The sequence below is a fragment of the Populus euphratica genome, unplaced genomic scaffold, assembly GCF_000495115.2.
Source record: "Populus euphratica unplaced genomic scaffold, PopEup_1.0 scaffold1032.1, whole genome shotgun sequence".
In the NCBI taxonomy this organism is placed as follows: Eukaryota; Viridiplantae; Streptophyta; class Magnoliopsida; order Malpighiales; family Salicaceae; genus Populus; species Populus euphratica.
In genome coordinates this window covers 47,176-70,570 of record NW_011500888.1, presented here as the reverse complement: position 1 = coordinate 70,570, position 23,395 = coordinate 47,176, and the positions used below count along the sequence as shown (strand labels likewise).

At 33.4% G+C, this 23,395-nt stretch overlaps 1 protein-coding gene and 1 long non-coding RNA gene across 3 annotated transcripts; one reads left to right on the top strand and one right to left on the bottom strand.

Moving 5' to 3' along the window:
* Window positions 1-746: 746 nt before the first annotated feature.
* LOC105116726 (cation-chloride cotransporter 1-like) lies at window positions 747-21,482 on the top strand. 2 transcript variants are annotated; one of them, XM_011014181.1, is made up of 13 exons: window positions 747-1,293; window positions 1,365-1,452; window positions 1,548-1,639; window positions 2,869-2,983; window positions 11,849-11,949; window positions 12,124-12,185; window positions 12,317-12,544; window positions 15,023-15,137; window positions 16,019-16,213; window positions 17,515-17,915; window positions 19,657-19,818; window positions 20,104-21,219; window positions 21,300-21,482. In XM_011014181.1, exons 1-12 carry the CDS (start codon window positions 1,037-1,039, stop codon window positions 21,192-21,194), a joined length of 2,907 nt encoding a protein of 968 aa, XP_011012483.1. In that variant the 5' UTR covers window positions 747-1,036; the 3' UTR covers window positions 21,195-21,219; window positions 21,300-21,482. The 2 variants fall into 2 exon arrangements, with proteins under 2 accessions (XP_011012483.1, XP_011012482.1); XM_011014180.1 differs by having other exon boundaries at window positions 20,104-21,482.
* Window positions 8,892-9,040, bottom strand: LOC105116725 (uncharacterized). Its single transcript, XR_840582.1, has 2 exons — window positions 8,987-9,040; window positions 8,892-8,953 (listed from the first exon to the last, which is right to left on the bottom strand). It is a non-coding gene; the product is annotated as an uncharacterized LOC105116725 (long non-coding RNA).
* Window positions 21,483-23,395: the final 1,913 nt, after the last annotated feature.

Genomic DNA, 23,395 nt, shown 5'->3' with positions numbered 1-23,395 from the left:
TACTACTACTACTACTACTACTACTACTACTACTACTACTACTACTACTACTACTACTACTACTACTACTACTACTACTACTACTACTACTACTAGTATTATTATTGCTATTATTATTATTGCTACTATTATTATTTTCCTTGTTGTTGTTTATAATTTGTAGAATTAACCTTCTTGTGGTTCAACTCCGGTCTTGTTTGGTTATTTATTATTTCGAGACTCCTATACTTGGGAGAAGACATCAATCTTTTAGTCGTGTCAAAATTTATCCTAGTATTATAAATTTAGTTTTTTTTTTAATCTTAATCTCAACATTCAATATTTAATATATTGAAATTAAAATTTTATAATCTTTTTATTTTATATAAAATAATCTTGATCTCATAAACATATTAATAATAATTAAATATTTTTTTAACATTAAAAAATTTAATTTGATTGACAAGATAAACAATAATTTACTTACAACTACAAAGAGTATAAGATGATATACATTATTTTTTCATATAAATAAAATTACATCCCTTTTTTTTATTTTCATTTCTTATTTGATATTGATAATGAAATACATTAATTTATTTATTTCACTTGTGGAACGCTTATTCCTGTCAAATCAAATTATCTCATTTTTAATATTTCAAATAATAATTTTTTAGTTTGTATTGAGTTGTGGGTGTCTTTATATATATATATATATATATATTATAATAATATATATATATTTTTTTCAAAATAAATAGACGAGGAAACACTTCCAAGCATAACGAAAACAATTGGCTTTCGGGGCTGAATCTGTCTTCCCTTATTTTGATATGTAGACCAAAGTCCATGGAGAGCAAAATCTTCCTCTGATTACTTTTCAATTACGTTGCTTTATTTCTTTTCTCTCTCTAGAACTGTTTTGTATCAATCGTATGCATTTTTGGAGAGATCTACCATTTCAGTTTGGAATTGGATCTGTAGTAGCTGTAGATAGTGTATAATACCTACAAATATACTTGCAGACTAAGATTAGATCTTGGAAAGCCAAAACGAAATGGACAACGGAGATATTGAAAGCGGTGGGTCAGAAGACGAATTCCACACGAAGCAGAGTGGTCGCAAATACAGGCCTGTGGTGGCTCACGATCCCGCCGTCCTTGAGATGTCCTCCGTTCCTCCCGGATCTTCTTCCCAAGAAAAAACAAACACGAATTCCGATCGTATGAATGATAATACAAATGGTTCAGAAAAAGAGCACAGATTGGAATTGTTTGGTTTTGATTCCCTCGTCAACATTCTTGGTCTTAAGAGGTACTTAACTCGTTCATTCCTTTATTGTTGAACATCTATCGACATTATTGTTGAATGACTTGCTTTTCCAGTATGACAGGGGAGCAAGTTGCCGCACCTTCTAGTCCCAGGGGGGATGGTGAGGATGCTCCTGTCAACTTTGATCGAGATCGCCCAGGGGTATTTGCTACTGCTCCCTTTCTTTTTAGCAATTTCTCACTACTAGTTTTCATCCACTATTTATGCTTTATTTCTTTATTGATACATCAATGCAGCATAATGATCTTAAACTGGGAACGATGATGGGTGTTTTCGTCCCATGCTTGCAAAACATACTCGGAATTATCTACTATATTCGGTTTTCTTGGTAACTATCTCGCGTGATGCTTCCTTTTAGCTTCCCTTTATCCGCACCTGCATTTTGTTTTAATGTGAGTGATTATAGGGTCTGTGCAGATATGTACATCCACCTTGTTTCTTGCTTTTAATTGATAGCAATGAAGTTTTGAAATTCGAAGGAGAAATCTATCCAGTCGAATACTTTTTAATTTCACAAAGTGCTGTATTTAATCACATCTCTCTCTCTCTCTCTCTCACTCTTTCTCTCTCTCTCTCTCTCATATGTATTCAACATACAAGTTTCTTTGAGAAATATGGTTGAATTGTCTTTTAATAGCAATAAATCATTCAACTAATGTCTCGTTTTTTTCTCTTGAACTACCCGTTTATTGGACATGCTAATAACGCTATTTAAAAGTGATAACAAATTGAGAGCTCTGAGTTCTCATTTTTGGATATACCCATATTTTCCATTTCTTCTTTATAAGTTGTGGTCTAACTGTCAATTGAATAAAGGACTATGATGTCCTCTCGTGAACCTGGAGCTGATTGTAAAATTCAATTTACCTATAACATGGACATTTATAAGTTGTGTTGTATTTAGATTCTTGAAGGTTTTAATTTTATATGGACATGTTGAGTTGTAATCAAGCTTGAGGTAAAGGAAAATAAATTGGCATTCAGGTTTGGTTTATTAATGGCTTGCTGGCCTTTGATATAGTTAGTGTTTTTTTAAAGCCTTAAAGTTTGTTAATTTTTTCAAAAACTCTGTCAACTATTTTTAAATAGATAATCTGTCAGTTACATTTTTGTTATTGGGAAGGAAAAAAATGTGTAAAGAGACTTAAATTCACAACTATGTATAAAATGTAAATCTAGAATAATCAGTTTTGAAATTGGCTAGATGCTTGTAAAGGTAAGATGGGGAAAGGGCAGACAAGAGACAAAAAAATTTCATAAAGTTTTGGCTTTACATTGACTTGTGCCAGAAATCATACATCAAAGGGTATTCTGAATGGGGTTTATATAACCAAATGAAAAGTATTCTTTTTAGGAACAGCTGTGATATGCAAAACAAATTGCTGGTCCTACTTCCTTCCTATGATCTGAATCTTGTTGTACTAAATGATGTTGATTACATCCTCCCCTTCTCTCCATTCAGTACTGACTGGATGTTGATGATGCACATTTAATTTCATGCCAATGCTTTCTCATACAATAGTTTTTGATTGCTTTCTGTTTTTGTAAAAATTGCAGGATTGTTGGCATGGCTGGCATAGGTGAATCTCTGGTGCTGGTAGCATTTTGTGGTTTGTGTACTTTCCTAACCGGGATTTCACTGAGCGCTATTGCAACTAATGGTGCAATGAAGGTAAGTATCAGTTACGACATTATTAAATCAGTTCTTACTTATGTTTTGGATAAAGTATTGTTGGGGTTTAGTATCTACAAGGCTATTTTTCACAGCCTTTTTCTACGCCAGCTTAACGGCTTGTTAAATGTTAAATAATTCTTTCTCAATGAGAATATGGGATCGATTTTCAATGATAGCTCTTTAGCTCTTAGATTGAGCATATTAGGGACATAAGTGAAAACATGATTAATAAATTAGTTCTAATCGGTACTTATTTTTGAAAAAATTACCCTGGATCTTACTAAAAGAGAGATACTGTTTTAATTTACCCTTTTTTTTTTCTATTTCCTTATGGTGGTACTTTGCACCTACTGGATATTGCATGACCACCCTAAATGTGCTTCCACCACAAGGGTTGATGTTAGTTGTCTAATACTTTTTTGGTCAAGAGAAGCATGGTAATGTTGTGATTTTTAATTTATTTGGTTCATTTGAGGATTCTTTCTGAACAATTTTGGTGTAGAACAATTATCCCAAGAATTTATGGTCCAAATTAAAGCATGAAGTTACTGTTTTTCTATTTTAATTAATTTCCTAATTAATTTTAGATTTTAATTATTTGTTTCATACTTAACTTAAGACTTTTAATTTAATTAGTATTTTACTATTTAGGAATTCTAATACTAGATGAATTCTATTAATTATGTAAATTTTAATTAGGAATCATTTTTTATAAAGGATTTTAATACAATATAAATAGAGATGCCTAGTTTATTTTATGGAGATCAATACTATTATTCAGAATCAATAAAAATACCATAGAATTTTCTCTACAATTTGGTTTGTAACTTTAGAGCTTGAGAACCCTAGTTTTATCTTCGCTATACGTTGCATCCGGAGACCCCCACTTTAGAAAAACTTGTCCTCGAGTTGAGTTCAATATTTGGAAAATAGTCGTAAAGATCAGCAACATTGAAGGTTTTTGATATGCCTATGCTAACAGAAAAACTAATAATATAAGCATTGCCATTGATTTTTTTCAGCACCTTGTACGAACCAGATTTCCTCATCTTTAGTTTATTATAGGTGCCTACTGAAAACCTCTCCTTATGCATGAAAACCATGACCATGTCTCCTTGAAACAATTTAACCCACCTAGCTTGTCTGATGCATGCTTATTTCTAGTAGTTGTTTCTTCTTGTTTTCTCCTGATCTCTTGATGCACAATTTGCACCTATTCAGCCAAATTATTCTTTGTTGACTTGTGAAACCTAGGCTTCATGTACACAATTTCAAATGGTGTCTTGCCAGCAACACTATGCTTGGAACTGTTGTAAGCAAATTCTGCCTGAGTCAATGTAACATCCTGCTGTATAGGCTTGTCTCCATAAATGCTGCAAATCAGATTACTTGAAGTTCTGTTTAGAGATTTTGTTTGGCCATCAGTTTGTGAATGAGCAACACTACTAAACTTCAAAGAGTAGTTAACATCTTCCATAAAGTTAGCCAAAAATGACTAAGGAACCTGATATCTCTATAATACGTGATGGATTTTGGAACACCATGTAACCTCACTATCTCCCTGAAAAGTAGCCTAGCCACACTAACCGCATCCATAGTTTTCTTACAAGGTATAAAGTGTGTCATCTTTGAATATTTATCTACAACAACAAAAATAGAATCCATTCCTCATTGAGTTCGTAGAAGACCTAACAAAAAATCCATGGAAATATCTTTCCAGATATGTTCAGGTATAGGTAGAGACATGTATAAGCCAATTTTTTATGATTGCCCCTTAGCTGATTGACAAGTAAAAGAATGTTGAAAAAATTTGTTGGCATCATACTTGAGCTGAGGCCAACAATACTTATCTTCTAAAGCTGATACTCTTTTATCTCTTCCTCCATAACCCTTTAATTCGCCATGCAAGTCTCGAATCAATTTCTTGCCTAGGGATGTGCGAGATATACACAATTGATTACCTTTCAATAAATAACCATCATGTATACGAAAATCTCAATCAACCCAACCATTGGAACACTTATACCATATCTTTTGAAAATCAACATTTTCACCCTATAGCTCATTCATACACCCAAAACCCATAATCTCGCTATGAAAAGTGAATAGTAGGGCAACTTGCCTACTTAATACATTAACCACTTTGTTCTGAACTCCTGCTTTGTGCTTCAAACTGAAATTGAACTTCTGAAGGAATGTAATCCACCTAGCCATCATATCCAGATTGATTTGTTCATGATTATTCAGAGACTTAAGAGTTTCATGATTTGAATACAAGATAATCTCTATTAATCAAATAATGCTTCCAAACTTTCAAAGCCCTTGCCACATCATAGAGTTCTTTATCATAGGTAGTCCACTTCGAGTTTCATTTAGCTTTTCACTGGAAAAGGCTATAGGGTATTTCTCTTGGGAAAGAACTCCTCCAATACCTACTCCACAAGCATCACATTTAACCCCAAACAAGTTGTTAAAGTTGGGTAAAGCAAGCACTGGAGCATTGCGTAACTTCTCTTTTATTAAGGCAAAACTTTATTCTTCCTCAACCCATTTAAACTTTCCTTCTAACATTTGATGATTAGTGCCATAATACTACTAAAATCTTGAATATATCTTCTAGAAAAAGTAGCCCAGCCATGACAGCTCTGCACATCATTAACTGTCTTGGGCATGGGCCAATCACATATTGCCCTCACTTTCTCCTTATTGACTTCAACTCTATCAGCTCTTGCTACAAAACCCAAGAATAATAGCTTGCTGGCCATGAAGCTACATTTCTTCAGATTTACATATAGCTTGTTTATAAGCAACATCTCTAGTACATTCCTTAAGTGCTTAATATGATATAAGCAACAACTCTAGAACACTCTTTAAGTGCTCATTATGATCTGTTTCATTATGACAAAAAACAAGGATATCATTAAAATAAATCACAACGAATTTATTAATGAAAGATTCCAAAATCTGATTCATCAGCCTCATGAATGTACTCAGTGCATTCATTAACCTAAACGACATGACTAACTAATCATATAACCCATCCCTTGTCTTGGAAGCCACTTATCCCCTATTCGAATTTGATGGTACCTTACTTTTCAAGTCAATCTTCTAAAAGACTGCTGCACCACACAATTGATTTAGCATGTTGTTTAAACATGGAATTGAAAACCGATATCACACAGTGATTTTATTAATGACATGACTATCAACACACATATGCCAACTACCATCCTTTGGTGTCAGTAAAGCAGGGACAACACATGGATTTAAGCTCTCTTGAATCATCTCTTTATTTAGCAATTCTTCTATTTTCTCCCTTAAGATCTCTCCTTTTTTTGGGCTCATTCTATAATGAGGTAAATTTGGAAGACTAGCCCCTGGTATCAAGTCAATATGGTGTGAGTATCACACGTAACTCATCTGGAATAGCTTCTTGAAACTCTTGCAATAGAGACTTATCAACTTTAGTGACCTCAACTGCCTTGTCAACTTAGCAAGAATTTCACAATTAAAGCATGCATTTCCTTTGTTTCTTTTAAATTTGTTTCAATTTCTGACAAAGATTAGGTAATAGTAAGGAATGCCTTTCCTCCAGCCTTTTGGGCTTTTGGCTGAGAATTCCTCTCTAGAGGCATCAAAGGAAAATTAATCCCATCCTTAACAAACCTATAAATGCTTTCATGTCCCCATGTCATGCATTTACATTATGCTACCATAGCCTACCAAACAAGTTACAAGCATTCATCTCAACTACATCACAATAAACTTCATCCTTATATAGTTGTCTATGGAAAAAAGGAATTTCACATCTTTCAGTTACTGCTATTGTTGGTACCTTTTTAATCCAACCTATAGTGTAAGATTTTGGATGTTTTTCAATATTCAAACCCAATTTAATAGTGATTTCCCTACCAATAATATTCTCATAGCTAATGCTATCAAGAATAAAGTAAAAAAATTATTGGTGTGTTGTCTCATCGTTAGCTTTTGGTATGAACAATAATTATCTTGCCATATATGCTTGACCATTATCATCCTCATACTCATCCTCACTATCAGGTTCACAACACTCCTCCAGATACAATGACCTTCTTTACACTCTTCATCCCCACGATCAATTATCATCCTAATACTCACCTTTACTATCAGGTTCACAGCACTCCTTCAGATACAATGACCTTCTTTACACTCTTCATCCTCATGATCACAGGTCTTCTCTAAGGACATACATTGGATGTATGCCCTTCCTGATTGCATCTATAACACTTTATTGGAGGTGGCTTGGCATAAGGATTATCACACTTGTGTAACATCGTGGTGATCATCTTTTTGGAACAAGATTTTGAGTGGTGTGGAAAGAATAAAGAATTCTTGTGTTTTTATGGTTTACAAAAAATCAAAGCTGCTACCTAGTATTCTGATCATTAGAAATCTTAAATGATTTTCAGAGTCTGGATAATGGGATTTGTTGTTTATAGGAAAAACAATATCACTCCTGGTACACCCTACCTATGATAGCTGCATAACTCATTTGTTTGATTATTACTAAAGTTTTGTTATGTTTTTCTAACCATTGAGCTGTCTAATGGTTAAAGCAGGTTCATCTTAGAAGAGTGAACCATGACTTTATGAGTCAAGCCTAGCTATTCTAAAGACAAAATATATTTTTTGCATTGTTTTTTTAATATCGGGAATACATCTTACATATAAGTTCTTAACTCTTTATATTAAAAATAAATAAATTGAATTTTTGGTGTTTTTGAAATTTAGATCAAGTCCTCTTGGTTTTAATAAACTTGTTATTAAATCCATGATGCATACAAAATATAAAATCCATTTTTTTTTTATATTTTTTGGTGTGCTAAATCATGCAATGCCTTTTTGTCATATTTTTGTATTTTTATTAAAAATGCAAACATGATTTTTTTGAGAAACTTGGCCATGTTCATTTTGTAAAACATAAATGTATATTTTGAAATATTGATTTTTGTTGTTTCTCTATTTTTTTACACAAAAAACTGGTTTATATAATACTGAAAAAGCGTCTCATGTATAAATTCACAATTTTAAATATTAAATAAAAAATGGAAAAAAGTGATTTAAAAGGCCCAAAATTAATTGTGAAATAGTCCTTCAAAAATTTGAAAAATAATTAAAATTAAACTAGAGTGTATTTTGCAAAACACAAGAAAAAAAAGAAAATAAAGGGTGTGAAAATTAAGTTATGGTGTGTTTGCCAAACACGCACAAACATGCCTATAACTAAAAAATACAAGCTTAAAATTTGCTTTAAGGGTGTGTTTGCCTTACACGTCTTAATAAAGTAAAATGCATTTTTTCCTTGATAGATTTTAGACCTTAAAGGTTTAGCCCGATCAAATGTATTGGGCTTTCTAACCTGACCAGAAGCCAACACAAGCTTTGTCTGAAGAAATTGAATGGGCTTAAAAGAAAAGGAATTGAAGCCTTATCCAAAAAAGCCAATGGGCTTAACAAAACAACCCAAGTTTACTCTTGAAAAAACAAAAGGCCTTGAAGGCCTAATCCACAAACAAATCCAAGAAGAAAGTTTCATGTTTTAAAGATTAAAGCAACCATTCATGAACTTGCCTAGAATTCTTTTATTTTTCCAGGTATTAAAGGATCAAGCTCAATCCATATTCAAGTAAAACATAAAAAGAGACTTAACCAACATTTCAAAACTAAGCATGCAATAACCATCTTATCTCATTTTGGTATCCAAAGATTAAAAGAACAGACATGGGTATTTCATGCTTAAAACAAAATCTTAACCAAACATTTTTTTGTACAGAAACAAAGGACCAAATGCTTAGCCTGATCCATGGGTTTCTTTGCCAAAACCACACTTCAAACATTGTGTTCAATAAATGCACATTTTTTTCTATAAAATTCCTCAACCCCTGAAGCGAGAATCTATTGTTATACCATAGCAAATGTTTGGAGAACCTATTGTTATACCATAGCAAATGTTTGGAGAACGAGCTTTCTATCGTAACTTGTAGTTGTTCCTTTATCTTTTCTTGCTGTTGATGGCAGTTGCTTTTTTGGAGCTTTGGAGGTTGAAAAATCATGGCAGGAGGGCGTGGTGAAGGGTTTGAATGTTGAGGACTGTGGCTACTGCCAATGGGAGGAGTGATGGTGAAGGATAACCCTTGGTGTACTGGTTTTCGGGGAAAAGAGGAGGAGATATTGGCAAAAATGAAGGAAAAGAAAAGGAAAAATGGTGTTGCTGGGGTCTATGAACTGAAGTGGGTCACAATGGAAACAATTTTGTACCATCCCAAAATGGAAAATTTAACAAACTCTTTGAAATGGAGGAGTTCATAAATAGATTAATTGGTAACTCAAACAATAAAACCAGTTACGCTGTTTTAATGTGGTTCAGTATAGGTTTGTGAAAGTTCGAATTGAAAATTCATATTGAATAGAAATTCAGATTGTTGCATGGTTTGGATCATGGTTTGAGTAATCAAACAATGAATACCCCTTTGTCAAACACTTTATGTTGATCAAAGCTGTTAGAAAAATATTTGAGATAGAAATAGCATTTAGTTTCAAGTTAAAATGATAAATTTATAGTTTAGTTGGTTTGTTCAAAATATGGGTAAAATTGAGAAGGGGAAGAATGCAAAGGATGATCTTGTGATTTTTCCAATTTGCTCTGCAATGACCGAGCTTTGAATCTTGATTCTTCAGAGGCATGTGGTTTCCCTCCTTTAGCACCTGCTTTTTTGTTTTTTCAATTCAAGTTGCTGATATGATTGCCTATAATCATCCCATCTTTTTATTTTTTTTATTTAGGTAATTGAGTCGCAATCCTTCATTTTTTTTAAAAAAAAAATGGACCAAATTTATGTAATGCTATCCCTTTGCTGACCTGACATGGTTCCTGAATCAATATGAAACACAGAACTTAAATATTTATTATGTTTTTTTTTTGTTTTTTATTTTATTTTTATCAACCATGTACTGTTTTTTCATTGGTCTTGGATAGTTTTATTTATTTTTAATAATAATAAAGAGTAGTCTATTTCATGGTTTTATATATTTTTAGTTACACTTGAATAGATGAATCATGATAATGATTAGTACATAAAATGTAGGGTATATTTTCATGTGTAAAAGTGTTTGGTATAGCATATTTGATAACATTCTAATAAATTGTTAGAAATTAGAGGAGTAGGATTTCTTAGAAAAGTTACATCTATCTAAGAAGTTTTGAGGACTGATAATACAATTGTCCCTTCGATTTAATTAATAGTTAAAGGGGTAAATGCTGCGAGAGGAAAGCACAAGCTCAAATTTGAAAATTGGTCACTCAAATGTAGATAGTCCAAACTAAAAGGTTCTTTTTAGCATTTTCCCCAATTGAGAAATATGGGAAAAGTTCAAGAATTTTGCTACTTTGTTGGGATCAGTGTTGTTAAAACCATGCCTTAGGCATGTGTTAAAAGGATGTCTTAGGCATGCTTGAGGCACAAGGCATGAATGCTAAGGCCAATGCTTTTATTTAACTCGGTGATGCAACTTCACTGTGATGTGGATCCAAAGGCACAAACCCATGCCTCAAAAGAAATCTTTCCTCTATTTATTCAGTTGCTTTATACATTCTCTCTCTCTCTCTCTCTTGCCTTTCTTTCTTTTCCCTCTCTATCTACAACATTTTTCCTCAACTGGGGTCCATGACAATTTTTTGTCCTTTGCTCTAGCATTTGAGCTAATAGAGAAAATTAATTATCATTGTACTTTTCTATCTTCTCTTTATGTCTTAGAAATCTTTCCATGCAACTCATCATGCATTCTATTAAAAAAATACACGCCTTGATTCTCCCAATCTTTTAACAACAGGACAACTTTGTCATCATGTCCCACAAGGGATTTGGTGAGTTAAGGTTTCATAAATGTGGATTTATGGATGATTAGGGGATTGTTTTAGTAGAATTTAGTATTTGAATTAAGGCTGTAAATATTACCTACCTGATAGTGCAGTAGGTAGGCAATAAGAAAGAGAAGAAGAAAATAGTACATGGAGAAAATAGAACAAAACACTCAAGGCTGCAGCTCTCAAACAAAACCAAAATACTCATAATCGCATTATCAAAATATTCCCAATTACACTGAAAATATGCTCCTTTTATAGGCATCAAAGCACCAATAGTTCTAAACTAAATAGTATTCTTCAATTGACTAGAATTACAAGAAATATAAACTATTTGGGATTTAAATTTAAATGAAAATAATTTCTAAGCCTCTCTCTTGTTGATTGCATCAACAACACTTCTTGAGTTACAGTTTGTTAAGCATGTTGTTTGCTTATTTCATTTCAAGCGTGCTTAGATTACATGCTTGTTTCTTGTCACAGGCTGACATTTGTTTGTTTCTCTAATTCTTAATTCTCTACGAACTCTATATAGTTGTCACTGTGATTAAGAAATTCAATAATGAATAACTATTTTAATCAGTAACTTAGTTAATCTTTAAAATTCTTCTAGGCATGACTGATATCTGTGTTATGGCATCCTGATGCAGGAGTAAGAAATTAAGCTAAATATCTTCCTTGGGTTGGTTGATTCTTGATTCCAAATTATTTTCTTGGTACAGTTATCTGTGCTTGGATTTTTCTGATGCCATGTCTGCACTTCTAAATGAGTCTCTGCTGTTTGTAGTGGTTTGCTGGGTGTATTATTCCTTACTAACTCACGCTAGATGCTCTATAAGATTGATGACCACAGCAGATTTTTTCTCATTTTCAGTTTCTTATAGTTGTTATCTTCTGATGACAAGTTCAATTTTGGAATGGTTTTTTAAGCAAGTCACTTGTTGCATGAACCTTGTATATAGGGTGGGGGCCCATATTATCTCATTGGTCGTGCCCTTGGTCCTGAGATTGGAGTGAGTATTGGATTATGTTTCTTCCTTGGGAATGCAGTTGCTGGAGCTCTGTGAGTATTTCTTGTCCCTTATCTAATGCCACCATGTCATGTATGGTTAATGACCTAGACAATGTTCTAGGACTTGAGGTTCCCATTAGTTTTATTATCTTTATAGCCTATTTGTATATGCTAAGTATTTGTGTTGACATCATTCTTTTCATTTGCTTCTACTTATTGTTTTAGCTATGTGTTGGGAGCTGTAGAAACCTTTTTAAATGCCGTTCCTGCTGCTGGGCTATTCAGAGGTAAAGATTCAGAGTTTTCTGCTGATATTAGACATGATTGGTAGCTGTTAGCATGAATCTAACCTTACCATCTCAAAATGTTAAAGAACACTGATAATTTATATCTTTGGCTGTTCATGTTTTCCCTGTAGAGGCTATAACAACATTTAATGGAACGGAAGTTGCACATCCCATACAAAGTCCAAGTTCACATGATCTGCAAATTTATGGGATTGTTGTGACAATTGTCATTTGCTTTATCGTGTTTGGTGGTGTGAAGATGATCAATCGAGTTGCACCTGCTTTTCTCATTCCTGTTTTGTTCTCGTTGTTCTGCATATTTATTGGGATATTTTTGGCGAAGAAGGATTACCCTGCCGGTGAGTATTAAGTTGTTAAGTTCTTCTTCTTCTTTCTTGGTAATGTTTGCCTATTACTTGTCATAGCTACTCTGGGTGATGCATTGAGCATTTAAATACGATAGAAGTCTGGCATTGGAATGATGTTTTGGAGTACATGTTCCAAATCCTTGACCAAATTTAATGTTGATGAGTACATACGTGGTGTTTTTTAGACTACACCCTGATCCATTCTAACTCTGGAGGAAAATAATTAGCTACTACTGTAGTTTTTTCAATTCACGGTTGTCTTTTACAATTTAGTTTTGATGGCTACATTATTAACTATCAGGATCAGAAAAAAGACTTGCCATGTTCATGATCGTAGCGTAAAGTATTTTGAATTTTGAATTGAACTGTTACAGACAAAAACCTAATGAGAAACAAAATTTGTTTGGGCAGACAGACTAGTGAACCAACCAGGCGACCTAGTGAAGCAATTTGTTTTCTAAGTATTTTGTTTTCAACTTAGCAATACTTCTCTGTTAATATTTTTAATTATTCTTGAAAGTAAATTTGATAATATTATATGCCATGTTTTAAATATAAATATTATTTGAGTTAGTAATAGAGGTGGCAAATGGGTGGACATGAGCTAGGTGAAAATAGGTATGGGCAATGTTCTGCGCATACCCTTTTATGACCCATTTATTTTTTCAATGGATACCTACACCCGCTTAAACCCACTTAACCTAGCCATCAACCCATTTAAATTGTTTGACCAATTTTACTGTTTGATGTGCAGGGACTTGATTGCAAAAGAAAATTTTAATTAAGGGACTAAAATATATTTAGTATAAAAGCTTTCAAATAAGAACTTATTTGTTGGAAAAATAAATTAAATAAGTTTTTCAAAAATTCAGGGGCTAAATGAAAATTAGTAAAAATTTTGTTTTCCCTCTCAAATCAAATGACCAGCTATGAAATTTGATGGGGTCGGTCAATATGATGAACGGGAAATTCCCCAATGTTGCTTCATTGAAGTCCCTCATGGAAGCAGAATTGGCTGATGTTGAAGGCTTTTAAATTGAGCTATATCTGTCAATGGGTCAGATGGGTGACCCTTACCCAACCCCATCCATCCCATTTATCTTAGAATATTTTTGCGACAATCCATTAGTGATCCGTTTAAATTGACACTTTTATGACCCATGCCCCTTTAAAATAGATAGATTTGGGTTGGCTTTTGCCACCCTTGGTTAGTAATTATTATGGATAACATATAAATAAATTTGCAAATTTACTTGTGGGTTTTATCTGATTCACGAATTCAATTAGTGACCTGGTACCTTGGCAGCTTCACTATCTAGCTCAGTTCTGATAACTATGAATCCTGAACTTAAAATTGTGTTCTGACATTAAAACCTTTGATTTAGAACTATCTGTCTATAGATGAATACACTTGATAATTATTGAAGGTGATGGGCTGAGATAGAGCTTTAGATCTTAAGTGCATCTTTCATAAGGAGGAAATTGAATTCTATTGTTATCAGCTCTGTGACTAGCACAATGTATTTTTGGTTCATTAAAGGGTTTGGTTTTGCTGGGATGTTTCACAACTTTTAGTTGTCCATCTTTTGGATGTATTTTTTTGTCTTTTCACGAGATAAATCGATTTTGCCTCGCCTACAGAGATTTGCAGCATCTGTGAAGTTGAAAACATATGTTCCCTGTTCAGCTGTGCATCTCATAAATCAATTTAGACGGCATTGTACATTATTGGTTAACTCACTTCAAATGTTTTTAATTAATCATCCTATTGTATCTTTCTTACTCCTACTTTGGGGTTTACCTATGTCTGTGAAGACAAGGAGTTTTCATTTGCATATCTTTGTATCTGGTATAAGTCAGTTGTACAGGATCTTTGTCAATGGTTAGTGCTGCATTGTCAAAGCGTTGGAGATTGCTATCATCTAGCCTCTTCTTGTCATTGTTTGAACGCTTTTGGTCCATTTTTTCTCTTAGATCTAGCTGCTTATGTTTATTGAGTCTTCATTCTTCTTCATGTTTTATGTGTTTTTCTTTTAATTTATTATTATTTAGATACATTTAGTCAATGAATAAACAGTGAACCATTCATTCTGACTTTAACAGTATTGTTTGGACTTCCATGATGAACATTATTAGTGTTGAGCTTTATAGGTTGGTGGCTTTGGATGTCTGTTGAATTGTTGGTGACATTAGAACTCAATCTAATTTGACTATCCACATGCATCTATGCATAAAGCATAGTGTAGCCAAGTTACCTTGCTAATTTAAGCTCAAGGCAAACAATTTCTTTGATTGGTACATCAGGATTCACTTTTGACCTTAACCTATATGCTAATAACTGTCAACTTTAATTGTAAATGTATGTGTGATTGATGTTTTCATGGTCTTGCTTTCACTCTTATTCCTTGTTCTTTCTTTTTGGTTGGTGGAGAAATAAAACTAAATCTTCTCTTTCCATGATTTTAACAGATGGAATCACGGGCTTGAGTTTGGAAAGTTTTAAAGAAAACTGGAGTTCAGATTATCAATTTACTAATAATGCTGGCATACCTGATCCTGAAGGAAAGGTCTACTGGAATTTCAAGTAAGCTACGACAAGAATTTTCAATCTCATAGTATTTGTTGATTGTTGAAGTTAATAACATAAATGGATCTGATTGCAATATTATTAAGTGATGCACTTCCCGTTTTATTGTAATACCAGAATACTGTGGTATATATAAATTCTAACTGTTGAATAAAGTTGCCGGAAGATGTTTCTTTCCTTTGGTTTAGCAATCTAAACTCTGTTTTCTGTTGGGAACACTTGCAATTGAATTTGAATGAGAGATTTTTGTAAATTGTTTGGAAAGAAATATGCTTATTCCTTGTACATTTCAAGGAATGTAGAATGGAAAACTAATTTGGAGCTCCATAACCATGGAGCATAAGCTGGTAGACTTGATTCTTCTACTTTATACCTTTTTTTTTCATCTTCAGGTAACCAAACACAGTTTATGTCATCACTAGAAAAAAGAATAATGAACAAACGCCTAATGGTCCAGCAGTTGCGAATATCTAATTTATATCATCTTAGTTTCCCTAGTTAATGGATTTTAAAGTTCTTGGAATTACCTTCAAGCATGATACACTTTGCTTTTCTGCCATACCCTTCCAAGGCACACACCATTCTCTTTTTAATTACCATCACTGGAACTGTTGGGCTTTATGCAATCGTGTATAGCTGTAAGCATTTCAATCAGTTATCTTGCTAATGGTTGTTAAATGAAGTTGAATTTTTCATGGTTTTCATGTCTCAGATAGACAATACTATGCCTCGGGCCCTTACCAAAAACACTTCTATCGGTTACAATTCTAGCGTGTTAACAACACATTCCTTTAAAGCATGGAAATGCATTTTCTTGAAAAAGGGATGAGACGAATTTTTTTATGCCTTTTCTCATTTTTTCCCTTAATTTCTTTCAGTGCATTGGTTGGCCTATTTTTCCCTGCTGTAACAGGAATTATGGCGGGCTCTAATAGATCAGCCTCACTTAAAGACACACAACGTTCAATTCCCATCGGTACATTGGCTGCAACTCTTGCAACCACTGCACTATATCTAGTGTCTGTGTTATTCTTTGGAGCACTTGCAAGTAGAGATACTCTCTTGACAGACAGGTATTTTGCATGGCCTTCTACACAAGTAGCCTTCATACTTGCTGCGAACATCTTACATTTTCCCCTCTTCAAATGTGGAATGAAATCCCTCGATATTTGCTTTAAACTGTGGATCACAAACTTCCCTCTTCTCTAGTAACTAACAATATTCAACTTTTAGTCAAGTGACCAGGCATTTGCAAGGCCACTTATCGGTTATATCTTTCTTCAGTGCCTTGTAGTTATATATTAATACCTAGCAAAGCATACCTGCATGAATATATCATCACTTAACTGTCTACTGGAATAATGTTGTCACCTAGTTTCTGTTAATTATATCATTGACTAGCAGAGTTTTCTTTGTTCATATGATGGATTTTCTCATGAGATTGTAATTGTTCTCTTCGTTTTTATTTTGTTTAGCGGCTTGCACCTATAGGTAATTTGTGGATTGCATCTTTATGTTGTGACTTAGGACTCATTATATTGCTGGTGTGTTACATACAATAAATGCTTATACTAAATGCTCTTAATGCATTGTTAGATTTCTAAAGTTTTACTGGTCCTAGTTTTGTTTTAGCTATTTAGGTCTGATGCATTAAATATAGAAAGCGTTACCAGGCCTATGCTAGTTCTAAGGCTTCTATCACACATACTGATTATTGTATTATTCAAAATTTATTTCTGTAGACTTAATCTCTGTTATAAAATCTCTAGTTATTTATATAATTGGAGATATTGTAAAAATATAGAGAAAGATGCGGTTACCAATGTTAATTCAGTTACCTTTCATGAAAATTCATTCTTTCATCTCATACTTGCATGATTAATAAAAATTGTGAAATACTGTTTGAATTTAATGATTGTGTGGGGAAAAAAATCATGTTTTAAGTGAAGATTTTGAAAACTTTGAATCATATGCTGATGCCTGGATTATGTCTTGTCATGCTAGAAAAAGAAAGATATGATATGACAATGCATGGTTATGGTTTGGGAATTCCTAAATGCCTTCAAAGTAGGTTAGGTAGCCTGGGTCTTCAATAGCTTTATTAGCAAGTCACTATCGGATCCTCATGTACACTTTGGATGGTATCAACATGTCCATAAGTTTAGAATTTTTTAAGTTTTTTCCTTCACTTGGTGATACTTTCATCCCGGTTCTTTGTTGCCTCCTTTTTATTTTGAATATACATTAGGCATCATGGACATTTCTGCTGAAGAGAATAATAATGGTCAGTATGCTGGTTTGAGTTGTAGAATTTGGACTGCATCAAAACTCTCCACTATTTCTGTTTTACTGCTGAACTGTACTTGTTATGCAGGCTACTTACAGCTACTGTTGCCTGGCCTTTCCCTGCCATCATCTATGTTGGTATCATTCTTTCAACCTTGGGTGCTGCTCTTCAAAGCATGACAGGCGCCCCACGCCTGCTTGCAGCCATAGCCAATGATGAAATTCTTCCTGTTCTTAACTATTTCAAAGTTGCAGATGGACATGAGCCACACATTGCTACTCTCTTTACTGCATTTATCTGTGTTGGGTGTGTCGTTATTGGGAATTTAGATCTTATCACACCAACTGTAACTATGTTTTACCTTTTATGTTATGCTGGCGTGAACTTGTCTTGCTTCCTTCTAGATCTTCTAGATGCTCCCAGTTGGCGACCACGGTGGAAAATTCACCATTGGAGCCTCTCTCTTCTTGGAGCATCACTATGCATAGGTATGCATCTTACTTTTCCCTTTGAAAAAAGAATCACATATTGTTTTGCTACTGGTATTATTTTTTAGGCTCTAGAGAGGCCTTAGTAATGGAGGACTGTGGTATTTCCGCACCTTATAGCTTCTTCTCTCTGAATTCTTAATAGTGTCCCAAAAGAACAAATATGCAGTATTGTCCTCTTCGCCAGCCTGAGTTTAATACTCTCATCGGATGCTTTTGAAAATCTGATGTCCATTCTACTATTTGGAAATGCAGAAAGCTTTCTGTTACAACCTTTTGGCTTTATTAGTTAAAAGCTGGAATGCTTTAGTGTGTTAATTTCAGCTATATTTTCTGGAACATCATACTAATCACTGTAATGTGTGAGGTTAATGCCCATGTGTATTAAAAATGGATTGCTTTGGGATTATGTGCATATAAATGAACCTCAACCTCAATCTCGACCTGTGCTTTTGGCTTTGTTCAATCGTAAATGTTTTGGGTGCACTAAATTACGGTGAAATATTATGCTCATCATGTTAATAGTGGATTGCTTTGGGTGATGTACATGTATGAACACTTGAAGCTAGACTTGAGATTGATGGAGTTGCTATGTTATACTTAAAGAACTCTCTTTGGAAACCCAAGGCTGCATTAGATGGTTCTTCATCAAGAAATAAGTTGTTGTGGTAGATTTGTTGGTTTGGGGTTTAGAGTTTTTGAATCATAGATTATTTTGTAAGCAGGGGCAAAATTGTTATTTGAACGCATTCCAACAAAACAACAGTATTGTGGTTATTTTGATATATGGTAGGTCTAGGAATTAGCGTCTCAAGTCTTTAATAGTTTATTCCTATTTAGTTGCTTTGCTTGTCCAGTTGGGATTAGTTATGCCCATGGTTTTTGGAATTGCACGTGAACTATTTGTTTGATTTTGACTCGGGCACATGAATTGGATTTATACAAGAATCACATCTGAAATCATCCTGTTGTGTGTTTTGTACAATTCACTTAGTTGCCCCGAAAATATCAAATCTGAAAGAAGGGAATTCTGGAAAAAAAAAAGAAAAAAAAAGAAAAGAAAGAAAGATGGAGGAATTGCAAGAGAGAAAGCAAATTCGATAGAAAATTGTAGATGTACAAAGGATTTGTAGAAAAAGAAGCTTCAATTCAGACTTATAAGTACTTTTTAATATAACCCATTAGATATTTTATAAAAGTATATTTTTATCTTTTATTTCAACACATGGTTCTATAATTTAATCTTTTGAATTCTAAAACCATGGAGTTTCTTGAATCTTAGAACTTAGATGTTGGTGAGTTACTGCTAGGTAGTAGTTACTTATTGAACTAACACTTTGAATCATATTATTGCATAAATCACGGATGCTTTATTTTAGTATTTTTATTATTGTTCTATGTTTTTGTTTAATAAATTTATGGCATTTAAGAATCTTACTATTCACTATTCAGAAAATGAGCTTTCCTATTAACGATTCAAATCACGATTTGACAAATATGGTCATGCCAGGTTCATTTTCATATTCCTATTTACTAGCCTTAGGTCTAATTAGGATTTCAAAGCAAGCACCATTTGGGGAGAATCTTCAAGATTTACTGTAACTGTGGTACTCAATATTTTTGTGCCTATAAGCTTGGTGTGTGCTTTTATACATTTAATGTCCTTTTGTATATGCCTGCATGCTTGGAAGTTGTTTGTGTTTGTTTCAGGATCTTACCTGCCTACGTTGGTTTACTGCAGTTATCATGTTCTTGATTTCTTGGTCGTTCACTGTTGTGTCTCTGGCACTTGCAAGCCTCATTTATTATTATGTCAGCATTAAAGGAAAGGCTGGGGACTGGGGTGATGGCTTCAAGAGTGCATATTTTCAACTAGCTCTTCGCAGTCTTCGATCGCTGGGAGGTAGTGTCTGTCCTAAATTCGTTGTATGACAAATTTAGAGTTCTTGAGTCATTGCATCTCACTGGTGAATATTGAAAGCATTATGTGCTCTGCTTGGTGGCCTATTATGGAAATTTGCTATGAACAGTCAGTTCTGCTTCTATCAAACATCTTGAACACAAGGAATTTGGACGATATGTTTTTAGTGTCTCATCTTTTTTTTCTTGTTTTTCTCTCTCTTCTCATTACCTATGTGTGCATGCATGCCTTTTCATTGTGTTTGACATATCTCAATATTACTTGCAGCTAACCAAGTGCACCCAAAAAATTGGTACCCAATCCCTCTTGTGTTCTGCCGGCCATGGGGAAAGCTGCCAGAAAATGTTCCCTGCCATCCCAAGCTTGCCGACTTTGCCAACTGCATGAAGAAGAAAGGCCGTGGGATGTCCATATTTGTCTCTATACTAGATGGAGACTATCATGAACATGCTGAAGATGCTAAGGCAGCCTGTAAGCAACTAAGCACCTACATTGATTACAAGTGCTGTGAGGGCGTTGCAGAAATAGTTGTAGCCCCCAATATGTCTGAAGGTTTTCGTGGAATTGTCCAGACTATGGGCCTTGGCAACCTGAAGCCCAACATTGTGGTGATGCGGTATCCTGAAATCTGGCGTCGTGAAAATCTAAAAGAAATACCAGCCACCTTTGTTGGAATAATCAATGACTGCATTGTTGCAAACAAAGCAGTTGTTATTGTCAAGGGTCTTGATGAGTGGCCCAACGAGTATCAAATGCAGTATGGAACCATTGACTTGTATTGGATTGTAAGAGATGGTGGTCTAATGCTGCTTCTTTCCCAGCTCCTTCGTACAAAGAAGAGTTTTGAGAATTGCAAGATTCAGGTCTTCTGCATTGCAGAGGAGGATTCAGATGCAGAAGAACTCAAAGCTGATGTGAAGAAGTTTCTATATGATCTCCGGATGCAGGCTGAAGTGATTGTAATATCTATGAAATCTTGGGATGTTCAGATAGAGGGTGGATCTCAACAAGATGAATGGTCGGAATCATTTACACCTGCTCAGCAGCGCATTGCTGGCTACTTAGCTGAGATGAAGAGGTCGGCTCAGGGGGATGAGAATAAGCTGATAGCTGATGGGAAACCTGTAGTAGTGAACGAGCAACAGGTAGAGAAGTTTCTTTACACCACCCTGAAGCTAAATTCAACGATATTGAGATACTCTAGAATGGCTGCTGTTGTGCTGGTGAGCCTGCCCCCACCTCCAGTACACCACCCTGCTTACTTCTACATGGAGTACATGGATCTATTAGTAGAGAATGTGCCAAGGCTTTTGATTGTCAGAGGATACCGTAGAGATGTTGTAACTCTATTCACATAGTTGCCGGTGGTTTACTTTCTGGATGGTAAATGCTGCATCCCTACTTGTCCATATCCTCCAATCTTTCCAATTTTTGTAGTTTAAATGTTACATTCATTCTTGCAGTCTCTGGCAATGTATCCGCCTGTGTGATAGTCACGGTAGAAACTTGGTAGTTTTTCAGTCCTTTGGGGATGCGCATTGGAAATGTACAAGGTCAAATTTTGAGATAGCGAGACTAATCTAAATTTTCCCTCTGCATTGAACTTTTTTATATATTAACTAAAAAACTGAACTCATGGCCACAAATATTGTAGCATTTTTACTAGATATGTTGGCAATGTGGATTGAAATATAATCTTGCTTCTCAACTAGAAAAATTAGTCTTGGTGTAGGGGCTGTTAATAGCACATTGAAATGATTTAATTGCAATTTTTTGAAGTTTATATTTAGGGGCTCTTTGGCTTTTTCATTGACTTTTTTGTTTTTGGCAAAGATAAAATAGTATTTAATATTTAAAAAACATCAGTGTGTTCTATTCATGCAGTTGTGCATGGCTGTGATCAAGTTTTCAGGTGGCACGTTCAATGTCATTTGTTGGTTAACCATTATGGACGTGTTAATAAATTATATTTGGTTTGATATCAATGACTTTTTTCATCCTCTCTCTCTTTTACTCATTTCCATCTACAAAGTTTCAAAGCAATCATTTGATTTTATTTTTTATATATATATATATATATATATATATATATATATATATATATTGGATTCTTATTTTTTTTATTTGTTTGTTCTAAATAATTCTTGAAATTAATTTTTTTTTCATATCATCCTTCTTTGATCTTTTTATTTGCCAGAGTTTGTCCTTAATTTTTCATTATTATTTTTTTTGTTTTTTTTATTATTTTTTAATTAATTTTTTTAAATTGTATCTTTCAATATTTTATTTTATTTTATTTTTATTTCAAATTTAGTTATTATTTTTTTAATTGCTATATTTTTTTTAGATTTTTTTTATTGAGACTTTCTTTTTAAATTTCATTTAATATTTTGTTAATCAAAAATTAGCTTTCATGATTTTTTCGTGTTTGCTTTCTATGTGATAATTTTGATTTTAAGACTTGAGTTATAGATTTGAAAGGTTAGCTTGGAGTGATTTAGATATTTTTTTAGATCTTTTTTCCAACTATATAATTCTATAAGGATATTTCAATTTCATGTGTTAGATTGTGGGTTCTGTGACTTAATCTAAGATGACTTCAGTCAAGTTTGCTTTGTTTGATTTATCTGTTGTTATCTTGGGCCAAGTTTGTTTTATTTGAGGTGGTTTTTAAAATTATAATTTTTTATGATTATATCTTTTAGTTTTTTCTTATTAGATTTGATCCTTATTCTTTTATTTGATATTTTTTTTTTTACTTTGACAAGTTTTTTAAATTAATTTTTTTTATTTCATCCATAAATATTAAATTGATTGAGAACTAAGTTTATTGACCAAGCCCTGATCTAGGACTTCAAGGGTTATAATTTTATTCGTCTTAAGTTTGTTTTTCCTATCAAATTCTATCTCGATTTTTTTTATTATCATTTTCTTTACTTCAAAAAATTTATTAAATTGATATATTTTTTCTATTTAATCCTTCAACATGGAAATTAAGCTTCTTGATTAAACTCGACTATAGAATTTAACAAGTTGTGAGTTTTTGAAATTAACTCGGGTTTAAAAGGTTCATTAAGGTTTACTTGTTTATTTTTTCTCTTTTTTAAGCTAGTATTTTTTTCAATTTTATCTTTCATTGTTTATTCAATTTGAGAGCAAGCTCTGTTATTTTTATTTAATTGATTTCTAAAAAAAAAAATCAATGATTTTGATAATGACTTGATTTATCTTGGTTGACCTAGTTTATATTGGTTTTGTTTATTTGTCATTCTTTATTAAATTTACTTTGATGAATTTTCTAAATTGACTTTTTTTTTCTTATTTCATCCTCTAATATTATATTCGTTGGGAATTAATTTTTCTTTTTAGGTCCATCCTACAGGGTTGAAATTTTTGGATATTGAATTTCATAGTTTTCTTCTATTTCTTTTCTATTTGTTTATCTCAGTCTCATCACTTAAGTTACAAGTTTAATAGATTAGTGATAAGTGTAAAATATACATATATTTTTAATCCTCTTACATTATACTTTTTAATGTGTTTTAAGCTTATTTGAACT

Excerpts from the sequence above, each read along its gene's own strand:
- LOC105116726 (XM_011014181.1), top strand. The coding sequence starts at position 1,037 with ATGGACAACGGAGATATTGAAAGCGGTGGGTCAGAAGACGAATTCCAC. Across the intron at positions 1,294-1,364 it reads AACATTCTTGGTCTTAAGAG|TATGACAGGGGAGCAAGTTG; the intron begins GTACTTAACTCG and ends TTGCTTTTCCAG. Across the intron at positions 2,984-11,848 it reads CAACTAATGGTGCAATGAAG|GGTGGGGGCCCATATTATCT; the intron begins GTAAGTATCAGT and ends CCTTGTATATAG.